General features: G+C 47.4%; 1 protein-coding gene across 4 annotated transcripts in view; it reads left to right on the top strand.

Moving 5' to 3' along the window:
• The window catches only part of TCOF1 (treacle ribosome biogenesis factor 1), a 926,286-nt gene that overhangs the window by 833,059 nt on the left and 71,929 nt on the right, over positions 1 to 21,298 (top strand). For all 4 annotated transcript variants that reach the window (XM_069654046.1, XM_069654045.1, XM_069654047.1 and 1 more), the window contains one exon: positions 20,292 to 20,771. In XM_069654046.1, the coding sequence (XP_069510147.1) occupies positions 20,292 to 20,771 (480 nt within the window). The remainder of the gene's footprint in view (positions 1 to 20,291; positions 20,772 to 21,298) is intronic.

Genomic DNA, 21,298 nt, shown 5'->3' with positions numbered 1-21,298 from the left:
CCACGAACCCGTTCCGTACATAATCTGAATCTGTGATTATGACCAGTTCGTGGAGTTGATGTTGGACAGCAGTGAGGATGGCCTGATGCACAGCAATCAACTCTGTCACCTGACTACTTCGGGGACCAATTTTGTACCCAGCGGAGGGTTCTGGGGACTCATTCACCCATGCATTCCCAACGCCGGCCACCAGTTCTTTCTCCCCGTTGTCAACATGGTAAGAACATCCGTCCTCGTAGACAGTGGGCATTCCCTCACATTTGTCTTATTCAAAGACTTTGTGTGGGGACTTAAGGTATGCCTCCATATTGTCCTTGATTTTTAGACTTTCATCCTCGAGACAGTTTTCTCTGGCACAATCGTGCAAGTCAGCCCGTCCTTGCGCGAGGGGATTTCTTGTTTTGGCCATATCTGACCTCGACAGGAAAGCCTTGCATTGACAGAATCCAGGAAGTAATTCGGGAATTACTCACATTTCCGGCCTGGATTCTATCACTTTGGAGATATTGCAGACGCTGGTGTGGAGTCTCCTCTATGATGTGTTCCCCCTGGATAAACGGGCGGTAATTCTTCAATGCCCACACCGTTGCCAGAAGTGCCTTCTCACAATCGTTGAATTTTTCCTCCACCGTGGATAAAGTTTTACTTGCATAGGAGATTACTTTATTGACCTTGTCATGCTTTTGATAGAATACTGCAGTCAAGCATGTATTAGAGAACCCTGTCTCCAAGAAAAACTCCTTTTTTCTGACCGGGTAAGCTAGGCAAGGCGCTTGTGAGAGGCTTCTTTTGAGCTGTCTTACTGCCTCGGATTGTTTTGTTCTGGACCCCATTCCCACTTGACCACCCCACCACCCTTCAAGAGATGAATCAGAGGTCTGGTGATTTCTGCGTAGCCCTCAATGAACTTTCTGCTGTAATTAGTCAGCCCAAGGAGGCTCCTTAGTTCCCGCAGAGTTGTGGGGTTTTTCAGTTTCTGAAGTGCTTCCACTTTCTTTTCCTGGGGACAGAGACCCTGAGGAGTAATCTCATGCCCTAAGAAATTAACACAGGTTCTACACCACTGTGCTTTCTGAAAGGAAAGTTTTGCTCCGGCGGCCCTCAACTGTGTCAGAATATAACGGATCTCCGCCATGTGTTACTCCACAGATGAACTTTTGATGAGGACATCTACATAAGCCAGGTTACCCCTTGGACCCAGGTCGGGCATGGCCTTATGTAGCAAAATGTTGAATTCATTACCGGAGTTGAGGTATCCGAAGGGAGTTCGGGTCCATGTGTACTGCTGGCCCCCAAAGGTAAAAGCCAGCTTGTATTGGTCCTCCCTACTGACTGGCACAGTCCAGTATCCATTGGTCAGGTCTATTGCAGTGAATACCTGTGACCCCTGGATCTGGGGCAGCCCTTGGTCAATGTAGGGAAGAGGCCATCGGGAAGTATGGACCCGTTTGTTGAGCTCCCTAAGATCGGCACAGAGTCTCCTCCACTGGCCGTTTGGCTTCAATATTCCCAGCACTGGATTATTGAAGGTGCTGTGAACTGGACGGATTATTCCCCGGGGCGCAATGTTCTTAATTAAGGGACTCCATGGATGCGAGAGGCAAGCAATATTGCTTCACAAACACTGGAGTCATGCCAGGGTCCGTGGGAATTGTTGTGTGGATGTCGGTGCGACCACAGTCATGAGTCCACCGCAAAGAGATCTTGGAAATCCAAGAAAACTTGTTTCAACTTTTGCTTCTGCTCCAGAGTCACGCAGGCATCAGCTAGGGTGACTCTCTCTTCAATCATCTGCCTGAAGCCTGGAAAGACTTCTGGTTTTGCTATCTCCACGGCCGCCTCCAGCTGGGTGGAGAAGTCCCTGGTCAGAGTGCTGATTTGGACTGGAGGCTTCAGGTGGGAAAGGCTGCCCTCATGGACCTGGAAAATCACCTCATCCCTTCTAAAGTCACAAGTCACATCTTCCTTACCATAAGGGCAGGAAGTGTACACCAGGAAGTTCCCCCCCATGCCGGGTAAAGATCCTGTCTGGTGTTGTATTGTCATCACTGTCACTGTCAAAACAGTCCTTGGGGATTGGTCCTAACAGTTCATTTCCTAAATCAATGGAGAAATGTCGGTCATCAACCGCCATTCCAATAATGGTGCCTGCGGCTAGAGTAATACTCTTTAAGTCACTGTTATCCACTTCTATTGGAATGGTATCATGTTCTATGTTGACTAATGGTGTTGGGTTTACCCCCAACCCTTGCTGTTGGAGAAAAGCATTTAGATGAATATAAGCATCAGGGTTTTTCAATTTTTGTCCTCTTAACTTTCACTTCCAGGGAGAATTGTCGGATCCTTTCTGGGATGGTGACTTCCTCTTTATTCTGAATTCCAACTGCATAAGGTAGCAATTGAGCTGACCTAAATGCTTTTTCTTGATCATCAAAGCCCATGGGATTATCCGCTAATCGGGACCAAGCTTTGAAGTTTATTGGGTCCAAACTAATGGCAAAGCGATTGAGAATATCACTGCCTAAGTAAAAGGCGGCAGTGACTTCTCGCACGACCCAACAATTAAGGGCTATGCTCTTGTTGCCAATGGAGATTTTGAGCATACACCTGCTTGGCAGGAGATGTTTGGAATTGGGTGCCTCCAGGTCCATTTCCCAATTGTTTATCAGTTTGAATGTGGGAATGGCTGGATCTTTTGGGAGTTGGCGGAACATGGCTTCGCTGATGAAGCTCTTACCGTTCTTCACACACACACTCGGGCCCATCATTTAACTGAACAGGGATGAACAACTGTTCTCCAATTTGCTGAATATCAGCCAGGCTCTGAGCTGATTTCACATCTTTCTGGACTATTGCAGTGGGATTGTCGGATTGTGGATTAGTAAAGAATTTCAGAGTGTTTCCTTCCAGTGTGGAGTACCACCTTAAACTGGAAGGAGGTTGATTTTCAGAAATGGAGGACCCCCCCCCCTGTCACCAGTCTGTCCTACTGCTATTACTGTCACGTCTGGAATTTGGTTCTGGAAGTGAAATTCTACTTGGTCAGATTTTTGTTCAACCATGTGGCATGTGCCGTTTAAACTAACATGGTTGACACACTTTTAATTTTATTGGTCGGCTAGTCTGGGTCCAGAGGACCTTGTTTACGCAATCTATTAGGGGTGACAACCTTCTCAGGGGGTCATTCCCTAGTAAACAAGGGGTGCCCTTTGGAGTCACTACTATGACCGGGTGTTTCACCTTGTGTCGCCCAATTTTGATGTCCAAATCTGCAGTCCCCTCGACGGGAATTTCCTTCCCGTCAAAGTTCTGAAGTTGTCCAGGAAGAGAGGTGAGAGGAATACGGTAATTCTCTCCCCTGCCTGCATTTAGTTCATCAGAGGCCCTTTTGGACAGAATTGTAGCTTGGGATCCAGTGTCCACCAGTGCCAAAATTGTACCCTGCCCCTGTACTTGTACCGGGGCATAGTATCTTCCCTCCTCCTCCTCAAGGGGGCACCGATAATGCACATTTTTGGACAACTGGTGGGCTAATTTTCTGGTTTTAGACATTGAGAGAGAAGAGATTTGGGCAGAGTTTGGCAGGAAGTTTTGGGAATCTGAAAGAAAAAGTTGGCAACTGGATATTGATGCGGTTTTGGGTTCCCCTTGTTCCGGTTCTGTTCCGCCCCACCTTTTTGGAGGCAGTCACCAGGATGGGTTTGAACCAAGGGTTTTTGGTATTGTTGGTTCTGGGAAAGAATGATGGGCGGTGACTGCTCAATCCCCACATCCACCCAGTCTGGATTGGAATCCCTTGGGACCCATTTTTCCTTGGGAGGAGTTCCCCCATCTCTGAAGGAGAAGATCCTTTTCCCAGGATCCTCTGAGGATCCCTCTCCCTCAAATTGGAAGACCTGTACCTCCTCCAGAAACTGGGTCTGTTTGGGTCCTTTGTTTCTCCTACCTCCTCTCTGCTCCTTGGGTGGCAGACTTTCAGGGGTAGGAGATCTTGTTTCCGGTTCCTGGGTTTCCGGGGGCTGTTTGCAAGTGGGGAAGGAAGCTTCCTCCAGGGCTTTACACCCCCTTCCCTCCTGTGCCTCCTCCCTGGGAACCGGTGGGTTATCGGGGTGCTGCCCCGTCATTGTTCTGGAGCACCAGGCCAAGAGTTTGGGGCATTCTGCGCCGGCATGCTCATCTGAGGGTTCTGTTGAGCCCTCAGCATGTGACCCAGATCCCGTGCCATATTTTGGACCTGGCGCTCTGTGAAACCCGCTCAGGCTGATACGGGGTTCTATTTTCTCCCCTGGGCTGATCCCGGGAAGGGTAGCTATCCCTTCTCTGGTAGTACCCTGGGTGGGGAAGATTTGGGTACCCCTCCACCCTTGGCCTCCCCTCTCCCAGATTAGGTGGTCTGGGCTCAGGGAATTGGGGAAAGAAGGATGGATGATTTTGGGGCTGGAAATTGGGTGGATACCTGGGGAAAAAGTTCTGCCCAGGGTTTGGTGAATTTCTGCCCTCCTATGGGAAGTTGGGAGGGAAGTTCCCTGGGTTGGGTACCTGATTGGATCCCCCCCTCTTGGGTTGGAGGAGTCCACACATACCCCAGGAGGGGTCGGTTTCCCTTGTAGCGGGGACTTGCATAGTCAGGGGAGCGAGGGACCCCATTTGTGGGACTAGCTCCTTGACTCCCTGTGTGTGACTGGCCCGAGGGCCTTCTGGGCTGAGAATTTTTCAGTGCAGGCAGGTTTTTAGGCCCCCCCCCATCTCCAAGTCTAAAATGGGGGCAACCTTTACCTCTGTCCCCTTGGCAGCAGCAGGGGTGCTGGTCGATTTGGGGCTTTTCTGGGCGTTATTTTTATTTTCTATGGGCTTCTGCACCTCATAGATCCGGGTAGCCTGTTCAATGACCCAGTCTAGTGACCTTTTCTCGTGAAAATCCCTCACTAGCTGGGTCATTATGTATTTGGGTAAGGCATGGAAAAACGTATTTACAAACTCTTTGCTGTCCGTGCGCACCCTTCTGGTAGACTGCGCAAAGGCACGCTTCGATTCCTGCACAAATTCTTGTGGGGCCTGATCCTCCCCATATTGCAAATTGTAGGCTGCCTTGCGAGCCTCTTGGGGATTCCGGTGAACAGAAAAATGTTTCAAGATGGCCGCCCTATATGTGGACCATCTTGAATGGTTTTGGTCCTCCAGCCCCGCAAAGAAACTGGAGTATTCTGGGGAGAATGTCCATTTTACATACTGAATGCAACTACTGCTGTCCTTCAAATGGAAAGTCTCCATCATTTGCTCGTAAAGCTCCAAGTGTTCCCAAACAGAATACTTGGCATTCTTGTTATAAGGGGTGATGACACTCCTTATCGCCTTAGTCTGTTTTACGGGGTCCTTAAGCAAGGCCCTTTTTTGCTTTATTGGCCTTCTTGGTTCGGGTAACCCTAGTCCATTCATCCTCTGACTCAGAGGCACTGCTCCCAGAGGTTCCTGTCTGATCTTCCAGGTTTTCCCAGATTCTGCGAGCCTGGGAATGGCTAGCAGAATGTGGGGACCTGGTCTCCTGTGTCCTGTGACGCTCAGAGGAGTCTTCAGATCCCTCCTTGCTGCCAGGATTTGATGGGTGCCCCCCCCCCCACTGACCTAACTGGGCAGAGGTTTTCAGGATGCCCTTAGTGGGCCTCTTCTCCTGGGGTTCCCCACTAAATTGCACTGTACTAAGGTGCCCATACCCGGATGCCTGCCCATCCATTCCTGGGAGGTACTGGCCTATGAGCCCCATACTTTGGCTATATAGTAATCTGCCATCCCTGTGGCCCTGGGCTCATGTGCGCCATGGGACATGGGGGTGGCAGAGTCCAAGGACTGGGAGAGATGAAGGCCTCTGGTACTAGGGCGCCTGAGGTTATACTCGGGTGTTTCCCTTTCATCGCTATCAGCCCCCGCTCCCTGTTGCCATGCAAGAGCCTGTGCTTTCAGTTCCTCAGTTAAGGCCTTACTAGACTCTATCAGTCTCTCCTGCATGGCTACCTGTTGCTGGAACCTATCATTGTGCTGACAGAGAGCCTCATTCTCTCTGTGCCTCCTGGTTGGTCCTGGAGTACTGGGCCAGTCTTTGCTGCATGAGGGTTACCTCCTGAGTCCCATCCCTACTGGCCTGTTCCTTTCTTGCCAGAGCATCTTCTGCCCGCCTGGTGTGCTCTAACAAGTTCTGATGCTCTTTTTGGAGGTCACCCAGTCCCTGGAGGGCCAAGTGATTTTCTTAAATTTTTACTTTTAATTGGCATACTTCTTAGCATAAGGTGTCCCTTTCCTGACTAAGAGCCTGCATCCGTGCCGCCAGGTCGTCCCTCTGCCTTTTAAGGGCACTAGCTTTCTGGCGCTCTTCCTCAAATTCTGTCTGGGTATCCAGGTCTTTCAGAATCAGTTTGTTGCTCTGCCTTCTCCCTATCTAGGTGGCTTTGCAGGTTGACTACCTGCTCTGCGCATGCCCTAATGAAGTCCAGTTGTTGCTCCAGCTTTTTCTGGCTCAGCAGTAGGGCGTCCAAACCTTCTTGGTACTCATTCTGCAAGGCCAGAAATCTGGTATCCTGGTCAGACTTTTCCTGTTGCAGGATACCCATATCCTCTTTTATTTTAATGATATACTGCCTACTATAATTTTCTGACTCCTGGCGCCTCTGCTCGGAAGAGACCAGGTCAGATTGGGCCTGCTCTAATGCCATCAGTTGCCTATTTGCCAGATCTTGGCCTTCAGCACATTTGTCCTGTATGGCTCCCATACATAAATATAAATATGCCGCTACCCTGGCAATCTTGTTGTGCTCATCCTTGGCCTTAGGGGCCATATATAGTTCACTCACGGCCACATGTAAGGGACCCTGATCTCTCCATATATCTGACCCAGTTACAGTGACCTGTTGCGCGATTGCCTTCAACCACACATTCTGTTCCTGTTCCGTCCATTCGCCTCTCACAAATAGCTTATGTAAGAGGTGCTCTCTTGCTATTTTGATATCTACCAAGGTCGTCATTCTGGAAATTAATTTCCTTCCTGACTTACAGAAGTTAGTATTTTATTTTGCAAAACAGACCGTCTCCTTAGAGCGTCCTTCTTTTGAGGGGTGCTTTTACAATGTAACACGGCGTGGTGATCCAACAGGATTTATGTATCCCGTCAGTTAGCACACTGTATTAAGCTGCACAAATGGTAGATCTAATCCAGACATCCAGGACGAGCCCCCACTCTGTTAAGAGACTTCAATTCAGCACTCCAACTAAGTCAATGCCGAGTCTGGGATGACCAAGGGAAGCCCTTAATTATATATTTATATAAGTTCATAGATCTGGATGATAAACCCTTGTATAATGCCCCTCTCTTTGAATCCCCCTGACCTCACTGAGCCAAGAAGTAGGTTTGTTTTGCAAATTAAAAGATTTATTGAAAATTAAACAAGATATATATCACACTTTTATAAATAAATTAATATTTGATAGCACACTTATGAATATGACAGTGATCAACAATGGATAGTATTATACTAGCACACTTTTTAATTACTTAAGAGTTGGTATAGAGAGGATAAAGTAGCTGAGAATGCTTTTATGGGTTCAAGGAAATGCAATGATGGAAAAGAATGCAGCACAGAAATAACAGATGGTTTCCACAAGACATAATATGATCACTTTTTCTTTTGACAATTTATCCCCCCCCCCTATGAAATATAAGGAGATGGAAGGAGAGCACACAATTTTCAGGAATGCAATCAAATGCAATACCAATTCAGTTCCCCCCTAGCAAGCTTGGAGCACAGGGATGATTTTAAAACGCAGGCAAAAATAATTTAAATGTGATTTGCAAAGAAGTGAAAATATGCTAAAAATGATTTTAATTCCCTATAAGAGATTCAGGGTAGGTGATAGCTACAAAACCGTTTGTCACAGTTCTCCAGTGGGGGGCAGACTGCCTCAGCATCTAGAAGAATGGCGAGACATTACTGCAGATGCTTGGACTCTGGAAACAATAGCCCACAGTTACTGCCTTTCTCTTCTAAAGAAGCCTCAGACCAATCCACTGGGAAAATACTGAGGATTCCGGATCTGCTTCTTGTGCAGAAAATGTTGACCCTGCTAGAGAAAGGCGCTATAGAATCAGTGCCTGGAGCGGAGAGGAACAAGGGCTGGTATTCCCCATATTTTTTGATTCCCAAAAGCACAGGAAATACCTGAGGTTTGCCGTTGGCAGCTCGCACTATCAGTTTCAAGTCCTGCCATTCAGGTTGACCTCTGCCTGAGGGTATTCACCAAACTGATGGTGGTGGTGGCAGCGCATCTCAGGGGGGGCTGGGGGGGGTCGTGATTCACGGCTACCCCTACCTGGATGATTGGCTGATCAGGGCGCGTTCTCCCGAACAAGCCTTGGATCATCTCAACGTTACCTGCCACACCCTTCGCAGACTGGGCTTATCCCTCAATTTCAAGAAATCCCATGACACCTTAACAACTCCAGTACATTGAGGCTGTATTGCACACATCCTTGGGAAAGTGCTCACCACCCAAGGTGAGGGCTCAAGACATTCTCCAGATGGTGGTAAAATTCCAAAATGCCCAGTGTCTTCCTGCCTTCGAATTCTTGGTCGCTTGGCACATGGTATCCTGCATTTTTCTGGTGCCAGAGGCCCGCCTGAGAATGAGATCCCTTTGATGTGCTCTCCAATCGCAATTGTCCCAGTTCTCAGGACAGATGTCGGACCGCCTTCAGATTCCGGCCAGAGTCTCGCACGATCTTCTGTGGTGGACCTTCGAGGGAAATGTTCTGGAGAACACTTTTGGCAACCATGGCCAGAGATGGCTGTTGTGACGGACGCCTCACTCACTGGGTGGGGAGCTCACGCCAACTATTTGATTGTCAGCGGCCGTTGGGCTCCATCTGAGTCCAAACTACACATCAATTAGACTAGCGCTGAAGAAGTTTCTGCCGTCTGTACGGGAAAAGAATTTCCTGATAATGAGACAATACGGTGGCCATGCACTAGCTCAACAAGAGAGATGGTGTAGGGTCACTGCCACTGTGCAGAGTGGCAATGCAGCTCTGGTATTGTGCTATTCAAGAAGGAATCTCCCTATAGGCGGCTCACCGAGCCAGGGAGGAGAACATGGTGGCAGATGCTTTGAGCAGGCAGAGCACTGTCTCCCACGAGTGGGGAACTAGCTCAGGAAGTCCTTTGAGAGATCTTCGCCCTTTGGGGTGTACCCCTCAAGTGGATCTGTTTGCGACCGTTGTCAACCAGATGTGCGAGCTGTACTGCTCAAGGGAATTTCCTCAAAGAGGAGCTCTAGAAGATGCATTTGTGGTAGATTGGGAATTCCCCCTACTGTACACGTTTCCTCCAGTCCCAGTCATTCCTCAAGTAATCAGGAGGTTTCGGAGCCGCATGATCCTCGTCGTCAGTTGAGGTTAAAAACCTTTAAGACAATACTATTGGTTGCTCTTACATCTGCACGTAGAGTGAGCGAGTTGCAAGCACTTTCTTCCAAGCCATCCTTTACTATTTTCCACAAGGACAGGGTTGTGTTTCGGACCTTCACTTAAGCCAGATTCTATCCTCCTCCACATCCTAGTAAGGAAGAAGAAAGGCTACATAGGTTGGACCCTAGGAGAGCACTAAGCTTTTATATTTCCAGAATGTCCAAATTGAGAGTAGGCAACCAACTCTTTGTAGGGTATACAGGACACAGACTAGGCCAGGCTGTTTCTAAACAGACCTTGTCTAGGTGAATCATCCTAACGATTTCTGAACGCTACAGACTGGCAGGCAAGGACCCTCCTGAGGGCTTATATGCTCATTCCACCAGAGGCATGGCCACTTCGACAGACCTGCAGAGGGGGCTCCCTATTAAAAAAATCTGTGATTCTGCAACCTGTTCCTCAATACACACGTTTACTAAGCATTACTGGATACTTCTCATGCTCAGGATGATGCTTTTGGTAAGGCAGTCCTTCACTCTGCCCTTTAAAAAAAATTCTGCTTATCTAAAGTCTTAACCCTCCTCCTATCATGGATACTGTTTTGGGAGTCTGTCAAAGATGAGGAATACGTTGGCAGACAATCGATTCGAAGAACAAGTTACTTACCCCTGGTAACGTTCCTTCAACTGGATGTTCCTCAAACGTATTCCTCATCGCCCTCCCAGCCTACCCCTCTTTTGAATTTCCCATGCTATTACAGCTTTTGTTCCCACAAGGCTCAGTACTGTACTGCCCTGCTCGTATTTATGGGCACTTCTGCTATAAAGGAGGGGAAAAACAGAACTGAGGCCAACAGGCACCATGCGTGCTACTTATAACATGCGATGAGGCCCTCGAGGGACATCGACTCGACGCAGGGCACCCTCTACCGAAAATGTTTCCGAAGCAGCCAAAGCTGGACATTACATGTCAAAGGTGAGGAATACTTTGGAGGAACATCCAGTCGAAAGAACGTTAGCAGGGGTAAGTAACTTGTTCATCTACTTTTCAGAATGGCACAACACACATTTGTAACTGCTCACGCTCTGGTACCAACTAACTTTCACAAGCGAGTACACTTATAAACACTATTTTTTCAAATGGGTGAGCTGGATGAGATGACTCCCAATCACAGAAAAAAAAGGCTTTACATAAATCACATCACACAGGCTTAAGGTAAATTAATAACCCAGCCAACACAGTATCTTAGCACGGAAGACGAGTTGCAGCAGGGGAGACTTTAGGATCTGTAGCCAAAAACCCAGTCGAGGGATTCCTTTGTCATGAAGACAGAAGACATGACTTTGGAAAGGATTCTACAGCAAGGATCCACGGGGAAGGCTCCAGGCAAGAGTTTCTTCACAGCTGAATGTGACTCTGGCGCCCTTTTCAGGAGTCAGAAGAAGCCTGGGATGGCTCAAAATTCAGGTGGTCTTGAGTCTAGAGGATCTCACCAGGGTCGGGTCGTTGTTTTCGGAGTACCCAGGTCGCTTGGAAGGAAGGGTAACAGAAGGCTCCAGTTACACAGCCGGCTCTCTGGTCGCTGGAAATCGTCTCAGCCACATTTTCTTCCTTTACAGATTCAGTTACAGTGGCCCCCTACCTCTTTAGCTTCCAGGATCAGACTTTTATGCAGGAACCCAGCCAATCAAACAGGCGTGCAACATTCAAACCTGGGGGGTTGGCAGTCCTTTCAGGACAGCAAGCCTCCCATTTGGAACTGGAATCTTGCAGTCAGGCTGGAAGACAAAGGACTTCAGAGATTTGGACTACTCTTTTGCTTCCTGTCTTCAGACACTCTGGAGCCTGGGCAGGGTTCACCAAGATCTCCCACCTAAGATTAAAATCACACAAAGGACTTTCCCGCCCTGGAGTCCAAGGGAAGATCCAAGAAGGGCAAAAATGACAACAAAAGACCAGGGCCATTTTGGTAACACATGGGTGCCTTTACTGCAGCTGTGAAAACAGCCCACGGGAAAGGTGCACCAAATTTTTTAAAAAGGTTCCCTGCAACCAGCCATTTATGGTAAGCTTGCCCCTGTAACAGCATTGTTACAGTGCTAGTGAGAAAGGGGATACATTGTATCACCCCAGCACTCGCATAAGGTGGGGTGTGCTGGTTTCACCTAATAAAATGTAGAAGGGATAAAAATATCCTTTCTACTCTTAGGAACCGTAGTTCTCACAAGGTTAACCATAGAAAATAAAAGGGGAGCCCCAAAGGGCAACACTCCAAAAATAAAACGACAGAGACTAGTTGGACAACAATGAAAACATCTAAGGAGGGATTTAACCCATGAAATGAAACCGCATATGGATTTGGACATTTGATTATGATTTGAAGCTCTAAATAACAGCCCTGATTTGAAAAAGACGCTGAAACACGTGTCATCTAAAAGGGTAATGTTTTGAAAATTGACCAATAAAAATCCTTGTTGAGTCAAACCTACCTTTTGTGGCGCATGTGAATATATGGAAAATCTAATTTTGACTGTTAACGGAGTAGAGGAATTTGTTTCTCAGTTTCACTTCCATATCCATGCAACAGTAGAACTACAAATTAATGTAAGGCGCTGAGGCTCACATGTTGGTCTCCCATGAAAGTTCCTCGTACCCTTTTAAACTCTAACAATAAAAGGTATATAAAGATAAAAGTTGTCAAATGGGATAAAATTAAAAGGACACCATGGAGAGTCTTAAAATTGACACCCATAAAGAGTAAAAGGATTTCAGAGTGTGGAAAAAGGTTCCCACTCACTGAGGTAAAGGCAAAAATAATCTACCAGTCCAGCAAAAATGTATGGGTTTCTCACAAGTGAGGTACATTTAGCACTAAAGTTAAAATCTTAACTAACGGTGCAAAACACGCACCATCAACCCCATTGACTGCTCACCTTCACATATAGTACTCTATCTGCTTTACCTTTTGGACTCATGGTTAGTCTTTAATTCCCTTCAGGTTCATTGGGCAGCTCTTTCAGCATAAACACATCTCAAACCAAAGTGTCATGGTGGAAGATACCAGTAGTTAAGGCATTTATGGAAGGGGTTAATAACCCCCCCCAATTTCAAATCCAACTCTCAGATATGACTTTAATTTTGTACTTAATTTATGGGTCCTCCTTTTGAACCAATGCATAAGACAAATCTTAAGCATCTCACAAGACTGTTTTTCTGGTCGCCATTACATCGATAAGGAGGGTCAGTGAACTGCACTCCCTCTCAGTTCAAGATCCTTTTGTTATTTTTAAAGCTAACTTGGTTCTTGGAACATATCCATATTTTTCGCCTAAATGTATCTCAAAAGTCCATGCAACCAATCCATAGAACTTCCAGAACCCAACTAATTCAGCAGAAAACAGCGTCCATACATTAGATGTTAGGAGAGCCGTAATGTACTATGTGAAGGTATAACAAAGTAGACCCAGACAACTGAGTAAAGCTTAAGTTACAAACTTTTATTAAGAGGGTTCCCTACCGAACTGAAACTAATGGTCTGTTAGGAAGTCCAAAGAAAGTCTGTGTCCAAAACCTATATTGGCCTCAAATCTACGTGTATATAAAGTGTAGGGATGTCGGCATCAAAATGAGAAGTGGTCAAATAAAAGTTCAGAGCTACTCCCAGCTCTTGGTTGGAAAAGGGGTATTCCCTTCCCCTAGATTCAGAATAGTTCACTTACACAAAGAGGAGCTCCCTTCCCCAAGCTTTCAAGTCTCTCAATATTCCAAAACAACACAATTCCTTGGGATACTTCCTGGCTTTTCTGGCTTAGTTTCCTTTCACCAATTTCACCAATATCGGAGTTCAGTTCCTTGATTTCACGTCACACAAGTTTTCCTTGATATTCAACCACAAGCTTATGGGTGAATTAAGTGGCTTTTACTTTAGGTGAGTGTACTCAGTCTAGGTGCAGTTGTCGGACCACACGATCCACTTATCACCGGTCACGTAACCGGCACGCCTTAATTGCTTCTTCACAGTTACACTGCCACTGTTTTAGCTTCAAAGTGGTATTGGACTTATCCTCGTGGATCTTTCTCAATACATGTTTTGCCACCCTTCACTTGTTATACTTTCAAATATTCTCAGAGCTTTTTGCACTGCTTATTCTTTCAGGTTATACAGTTCCTAATATTCACTTGCCAATGTGTTACCTTCAGTTTACACAGTTCAGTTCCTTTTTATCAGGCAACTTCACCAACTGCTTTCAATCCAATTGGAATTCAGCTTTGTTGCGGTATTAAAAAAAAGTTTCACTTCATTCCATTCAGAATAAAGCAACATAAAATTCCCAGTTTACTCTCCTGCTGGGAATTTGCACCCTGTTCATGGGCGTATTGACAAGGAAAATGATTTCCGTTTCCCTGGCCCTTTCTTGGCCTTATCGTTTTCATCTTGTTCACAGTTCGAAATTCACAAAACCTTTCATTCAGTTTTCCCAGCAGCTTCCGGTATGCGTACTTATCAAATGTCTCTTTCAAACTGGACTGGCATTCATCTTGCCTAAACGGTCCCTCGCTCACAATCTAGCGATTCCCACCTGCAGCAACCACACCGTTCACCCCACAGCATCCCAGTGTAATTAAGGTTTCTTTGACTCACTGGGTACACTGTCTCCAGGTGCTGTTTTCCGCATAGACAGGCTCGCTACGGCCATCACTGCTCCTGGATCAGCGCCTCTCATCCAGGATCTCTGCTGCCTCGGTTGTACGGAGAGGGAGTCACTTGGACTTCAGGAGATATGCAGACCAGCTATGCTACCGGAGACCTTTCGAATGCTCCTGCCACGATTTGCTTCCGCTGCAACGAGACTGCAGCTTGTAGGCACTTCAGGCACACGTCTCCCTGGCCTCACCTCCAGCTTCTCGTGCAAGCGTTCCACAGGCGATCTCTTTAGCCTCATCCGAGCCATTTATATCGCCCCCTTGGCCTCAGTTGCAAGCAATGTTCTTTTACTGCATAACGCCCTTGGTACTCCGCATCCCTCTTCCTCGTCCCAGTACCAGAGTTGTGTTTGTGTATGTCTGAGTTAATAGGCTGTATGGCTCTGGGTTGTCCCGCTGACTGTGTGCTGGGAGATGGTTTTCTGGAAACCTATGGAAGGGATTGGTAATACCCTACAAAGGCCTGGGGGATATTTTCCTCCTTATAAAGGGAAATGGGGGATACCGTCTCTCAACCAAGGGTGCCTCTTCCCCACGGCCCAAGTCTCCTCCAGCCAGGTGATCCTCCCTCGCATATCCACCCCCAGGGTCCGGATCCGAAAGCGACAGCCTTTCCCTGGCCACCTGGGAGGAGGATAAATTGGGGTAAGAAGTGAGGATGCCCTTGGATTGCTCAACTACCTAAACAAAACAAAGCCACTAAGGAAAATGGATCAGTTCTTTGTTCCATGGCCACAGGTAGAGAAGGGATCATGTCTCTAAAATGGCTATATCTAAATGGGTTGTCAAATGCATCCAAATGTGTTATTCTCTGTCCAAGAAATCTTTATCTTGCAAGCCCAGAAAGTACGCTACTCATGGCACAGGGGCTACTCTGGCCTTTATTGCTAATGTGCCTCTAGATACCATTTGCAAAAGCAGCTACTGGAGTTCAATTCACACCTTCACACAGCATTACTGCTTAGATGCACATCCAAGTAGTGATTCACAGGTGGGTCAGGCGGTGGTAAAACAACTGTTTGCTGCTGTACCTTCCCACAACCCACCACCTTCAAGTACTGTTTGCTAGTCTATGCAAAGCATGTGATTCTAAGCAGATGCACAAGCCTCAGAAGACATGCATTACTTACTGTAATTGTATCGCTGTTGCTTGTAGCTGCTTAGTTTCACATGCGTCTGTCTTTCCTCCCCTCCTGGAGTTGAAGATACATAAACGTCTTACACCTTTTATTTACTTTCCTGTACTCACGCATACACTTCATGCTCCCTCATGTCAAACTAAACGATCTGAGCGACTTTGCATGAAGGATCATGGGTACAGTACACGTTGCACTAGGGATAGTATTACAAAAAGTCCCAGTCGACTTCCCTTTTCGAGCTTTCAAAACAAGTCTTGCAATACTCTAGTGGTAGGTACAGATGTCAGCCTATGCAAAGCATGTGAATCTAAGCAGATGCTAGCATCAGAAATACAATGACAGTAAGTAATGTATGTCATACCTTTTTTTAGTATTGCGTTGAATAAAGACACTGTTAAATACTTTAAAATATATGATCAAAGCATGTATATAGGAAAATCACAAAAGTGATAAGGCATAGATTCCACTTCGCTCCATAAACACTGTATAGAGCACTACCCTAAGAGGAGAGTACTAGGCCTATGTGATTTTTTTTTTTTTTTTTTTTTTTGATTTCTTTTTTAATAAAGGAGAGAGGAAAAGAGAAAACGATATAGCAAACTGGCCAAAAGGGCCAACAACAGAAGAGAAAATTAGATTCACTGTACCGACCTGTGAAAGGTCCCAATACACCACGCAAAATTAGCAACAATTCTATTGCAACCAGTTAACTTAAAGCCAATATAGAATATGCAAAAGTGTGAACTGCACTGATGTATTATACTAAGATGTGTGTAAACTCACTTGCACTAGCAAAAATGCTACTTTGTTCAACAATCTCCAGGGTACCGGGGGAGGGGGCGAGGGGTCCAGGGAAAAATGGCCGTTGAGGGAGGTGCCTTTTTGGAGTCACTTTTTAGGAGTTTCCAAATGTTTATCACATAGGCGTTAAAGGAACAAACCCCTACGCCTGCCACGGCTATTGGGAAAGTGAGGTAAGTTCTTTTACCCCACAGGTGCAGCAAGAGAGGCAGCCAGCTAGGATGAGGTGGACCAATGTACCTCCAAAGAAAAAGGTTTGAGAACCAGCTAGGCAGGAAGAGCTGGCCACAGAGGCAGCACAAGATCTGCTCAAGACAATGGAGATCAGTGGTAGAGGAGGATCGAAACCCTGCAATGTCCTGATTTGTGGGACCACTAAGAAAGGCACCAACTACAGGATCAAGACCGGAGGACAGACCCTCATGGAGCTGGCTGCTTTGAATTCAGCCCAGGACAGATGGGTGCACAGGTAAGTTTGGTTGTCGGTTTTAGGTCTGATGAGTAGCGCTTGTGGTGAGTATTTGTAACCCAAACCCATGACTCAGCAATTATAGACTGGAGGCCCAACAAAGAAGACACCTGCGGAAATGGCCCAGGAGCCTAAGAACGCTGCAGCAGGGACAACCGTGACTGGAGCAATACAGGATCCTGCAAGCATCACAGCTCAGGCCAGGGCCATTACAACCAGTAAGCAGTCTTGCAATGGCGAGCGGTGAAGAGATGAGGCAGAGTAACAGCAAGGAGCAAATTCCAAGACAGGAAGACAAGGAGAGACCCACCCCCTAACTTATGAATTTGGTCAAGAAGGAAGTTACCATGGGACCCGCAACTGCAGGCGAGGATTCCTCCTAGAAGTAAGGACAATCCAACCAGCTAGGACAATAGCAATAAGCAAATGAAGGGCGTGGTGTTGAGCGCCACAGGTGCGCAGGAGACGTTGCTCGACCCTCTGTCGAATCGCTCCTGCGCACTACGCAACAACTCTTGATCCACCGCCACCTTTAAAACCTGCCTACCGAGCCTTCTGCTGTGAAGCCAGCACAGGCAAAGGGTCCAGTGTTGAGCGCTGCAGGTGTTTGGCGCTGATGGTGCATGGCCTAAACCCGCACACATCTTCCCGAAATGGCCATCGTTATCTCAAACCAGCCTCTTCCTGCAAGGCCACCCACCACAGGCTCCTGGCCCAAACCACAACTGCCTACCACCCTCATCTCCACCAGAAACAAAGGTAAGCAACTGCATGATGGAATGAGTCACCCACTCCGCCTCTGGTGTGCCCCTTACATCCCCTTCCCCTGACACATTTCCTGACCCCACTCACCCCTGCAGCATTTCACATAATGGTGCACCGCACCATGCCTCGCTATCTGCTCTCACACACACCGCCTGCACCTAGCTCCATGCACTCTGCCCAAACCCCGTGGTGCACCACACAATCTTCTGCCCGTGTCTCCACCTTGCACTGCCCCACTCAATCCACCTACGGCCCTTTGGGGCACCATGCCACGCACTCAGCCCACGCCCCTGCGCAACGTCTCGCGCAATCCGCCCACAGCCCCTGTGCGCACTGTGCCACGCCATCAGCCCACGATCCTGCATATTGCACCTTGTAATCCACTCTCGCTTCCTCTGCACCCAGCTCCATGCAGTCTGCACATAACCCTGCAGCGCACAATGCCACGCATACAGCCATGTGCCCCACAGCGCACCATGCCACAGTTCCCAGCTGCCGTGCCACAACCTATACATAACTCCCTTAGCTTGTGCCCAAGCACTCCACCCATGCCCCGACTGCATATTGCCCCTCGCAATCCGCGCATGGTGGCGCTTCGCAATGAGCCACGAATGCTGCCTGTCTCACGGGCATGCGCCACGCTGAGAGCCCTGCCAGGGGCCTTGCATGGCATCTCACAAGCCTTCCTTAGCCCCACCATGCCTTGCGCCCCGCTCATCCAGCCTGATGCCATGATTCTCACAAGACCCCGCATGGGCCCCCACTGTCTCTCAGCTTGCAGCCTGCATGTTGCGCCTATGCCCCCCTGCTCACCCGCCTCTGCCTGCCATACGTAGCAACTGCATAAGCACTTGCACCTCTGCACTTGGAGTACCTGTCTCCACACTAGCAACAAGTGACACCCCACACCATTCTCCAACATGCACGCCTGCCACCACACCTCCCAGCTTACTACGTGCACTGGTTAATACACGCTCACTTATAGCCCACATACCCGAGATCCTAGACCTCCTTGTAGAAAACAATCTCGACATGCTAGCCGTCCTCTGGACCTGGCTCCATGACGCCACTGGCCCTGCAGACAAGCAGGATGATGATCCTTTCATTGACCCTGTGGACATGCATGATCCCACAGAGAGGTGGGGGGGGGGAACCCGGATATGGGGGACCCTCAGCCTTGGCAGTCTCCAAATCTTTCACCAGATCCTGATGCTCTGTAGAGATTCCACACAAACCACTCCCATTAGACAGCCCTCTCCAGTGGACGATCAAATGGCGTTTAACACCATGTTGCGCAAAGCAGCAGACCATTTCAAGATCGCCACCGATGAAGCTGTTCCTGAAGCTGACTTTGAGGACATTCTTAAAGAGAAACTGCCAGCCAGCCAGGCTATTCCTCTTCTAAACACAAAAAAGCGTCTCTCTCCCTAGTTATCAACACCTGCCCTCACAAGAGCAGTTAATCCAAGGATTGAAAAGCTGTTTCGGCCTTACCCCTCTGATCCCCTTTATATCAGAGGGGCCTAGAGCGCATTCTACTCGAGGCACTGGGGCTTCCATAGCATTCATTGCAAATGTTCCACTAGAGCCCATTTGTAAAGCAGCAACATGGAGTTCTTTACACACTTTTACAGAACAATATTGCATAGACGCTCATTCTAGATATGATTCTCAGGTAGGACAGGCAATACTAAGACATCTTTTCACTACTGTTCCTTCTCACATCCCACCTCCAACTGGGTACTGCTCTCTAGTCTATGCACAGCATGTGATGTGATTCTAAGCAGGTTAACAAGCATCGGAAGACTTGCATTATTTACTGTTAAAGCATTTCTGATGATTGTATCTGCTTAGATTCACATGTGCCCACCCTTCCTCCCCGCTCTGATGGAAGGAACATGGACATTTTACTACTTCTCGCCTTTTCTGTACACTCACGCTGGTTAAAGGCTCCCTCACGGCAGAAAAAATACAATCGGAGGGACCTCGATGCGTGAGGGATTTCGGGTACACTACACGTCACGTTAGGAATAGTGTTACAGGCATGCCCATGTCGACGTCCACTTTCGATTCTCGAAAGACGAGATTCAATACTCCGCAGTGACCACTGGATGTCGGACTATATGCACAACCTGTGAATCTAAGCAGATACAATAATCAGAAATGCTTTTACGGTAAGTAATGCATGTCATAAAGAGTCATGGACAGACTAAGGGCTGCACACCACAGAAAAGGTTTGCAGTGTCCCATGCCTGAAGTGTCTTGGCTGCTCGATCATAGCTCTTGAAAGGTATTGCATGCTTGCTTAGGACAATATGGTGACCTTGGGGCTGAAACAGAGGCCTAAGGCGACTCTTTCTGACACTGCATCTTGAACACTTACTGAACTTCAATGTATAAAGTTTGCTGTAACTGTTGAAATAGTCTTGTACTGTCTAACGCTCATTCCTCTTTCTTAAACGCTGCCTTTACTGAGCCATGATAATTCGTACAGTTTAGTACACTGCAAATTCTTTGCTGTTATTTGTTGGTGCTGGCTGGAAACGCCCAGGCTGGTGTCAGGATAAGCTGATCAATATAAGCATGCAAAGTAATGGAAGTCGTAGGAGCCTGTAGTAACACCTACTCGTTCAGCTGGCATAAGTGTACTTTTAAGGTCTAGGTGGGCGTTGCAGGGCCTCTTGCTGAATGGAGAACTTTGGATATCTGACAGCTTCCAGTTACAAGCCGGTCAAGTGGCACAGCGAGTAGAGCGCTCGCTTTGACATCCGTGCAGAGCCTGCTAACGCAGGTTCGAATCCCGGCGGGGTCAATCTCAGCCTTTCATCCTTCCGAGGTCGATAAATGAGCACCACACACCGTGGGTAATAATAAGCAGCGCTCAGATACCTGAGGGTTTGTAGCGCTATATTTATTATTATTATTATTACAGGCCTAATCCGTTTCTTTTAATCTCTTTTCACAGCAAGCAAATCTGTTCCATGTGAGGAAAAAGTGGTTACGGGTCTCCCAACGCAGCCCACATCAAAGAAAAAGAAAATGAAGGGTCTTGCTGGTGAAAAGGCTTCTACCAAAATGAAAACCAAAGGATCATCTGAGCCAACATTAAAAGTATCTTCAGCCAAGAAGTCAACCCTGCTCTCGTTGAACAGCCTCAATGTCAAGGAGAGTGTGACTGGAAAGTCTGCAGAGTCTTTTCTTTCGTTGTCTGAGCCTGATGGGCAGAGTGTGGCTAGCGAGAGTGAAGATGAGATCACAACAGCTGCCAAAATCAAGGCCCCACCAACCACCGGGGACACCTCATCTTCCACCAAAGTCAGAAAGCGGAAGGCAGAGACCATAGACAAGGAAAGCAAAAAAAAGAAAACCAAGAAGCTAAAACTTATTTCTGGCGATGTTCTAACACCGAAAGAGAAGAATGGCAAAAAGAAGAAACTTGATAAAAGTAGGTGTTGGTATCCCTCAATCACCTTGTTCTGTAATGCATTTCCTATTTCATTATTGAGAATCGTACATGACCCTGTCAATATGCCTTAAACCAAACCTCTAGACCTGCTATTTGAGTTCTTGGACATGCACCCGCAGGTGTGCTAATGCTTGTAAAAGCCCGAATCGCAGGAATCACTACAATGACAGTATTGCTATTTATACTTCACTCCAGCAATGCAGCGCTGTGCAAAATTTGCTACAATATGATTTTCCACCATAGACTCATGCACAACTGTGCTAAGGCTCCCCAATCGTGGTATTTAGCACTACCTGATATTTAAATAAAGGGCGACTAATAGCTGATGACATGGGGTGATGCCATAGTGTGGTATGACATATTGGGTGGCTTCAAAGCACTCTGAAAGCACATACGAGAGAATTAGCAAATGGACACATTGTGTTCTTGTTGCGAGACCCACGCTTGCACTCACGTGCACTCAATACCTTTATCGCTCCAGGCACTGTCCTCAAGAGCAAAACCTC

Source organism: Ambystoma mexicanum, chromosome 3q, assembly GCF_040938575.1.
Source record: "Ambystoma mexicanum isolate Mex_15411 chromosome 3q, UKY_AmexF1_1, whole genome shotgun sequence".
Classification (NCBI taxonomy): Eukaryota; Metazoa; Chordata; class Amphibia; order Caudata; family Ambystomatidae; genus Ambystoma; species Ambystoma mexicanum.
This window is presented reverse-complemented; position numbering and strand designations above follow the sequence as displayed.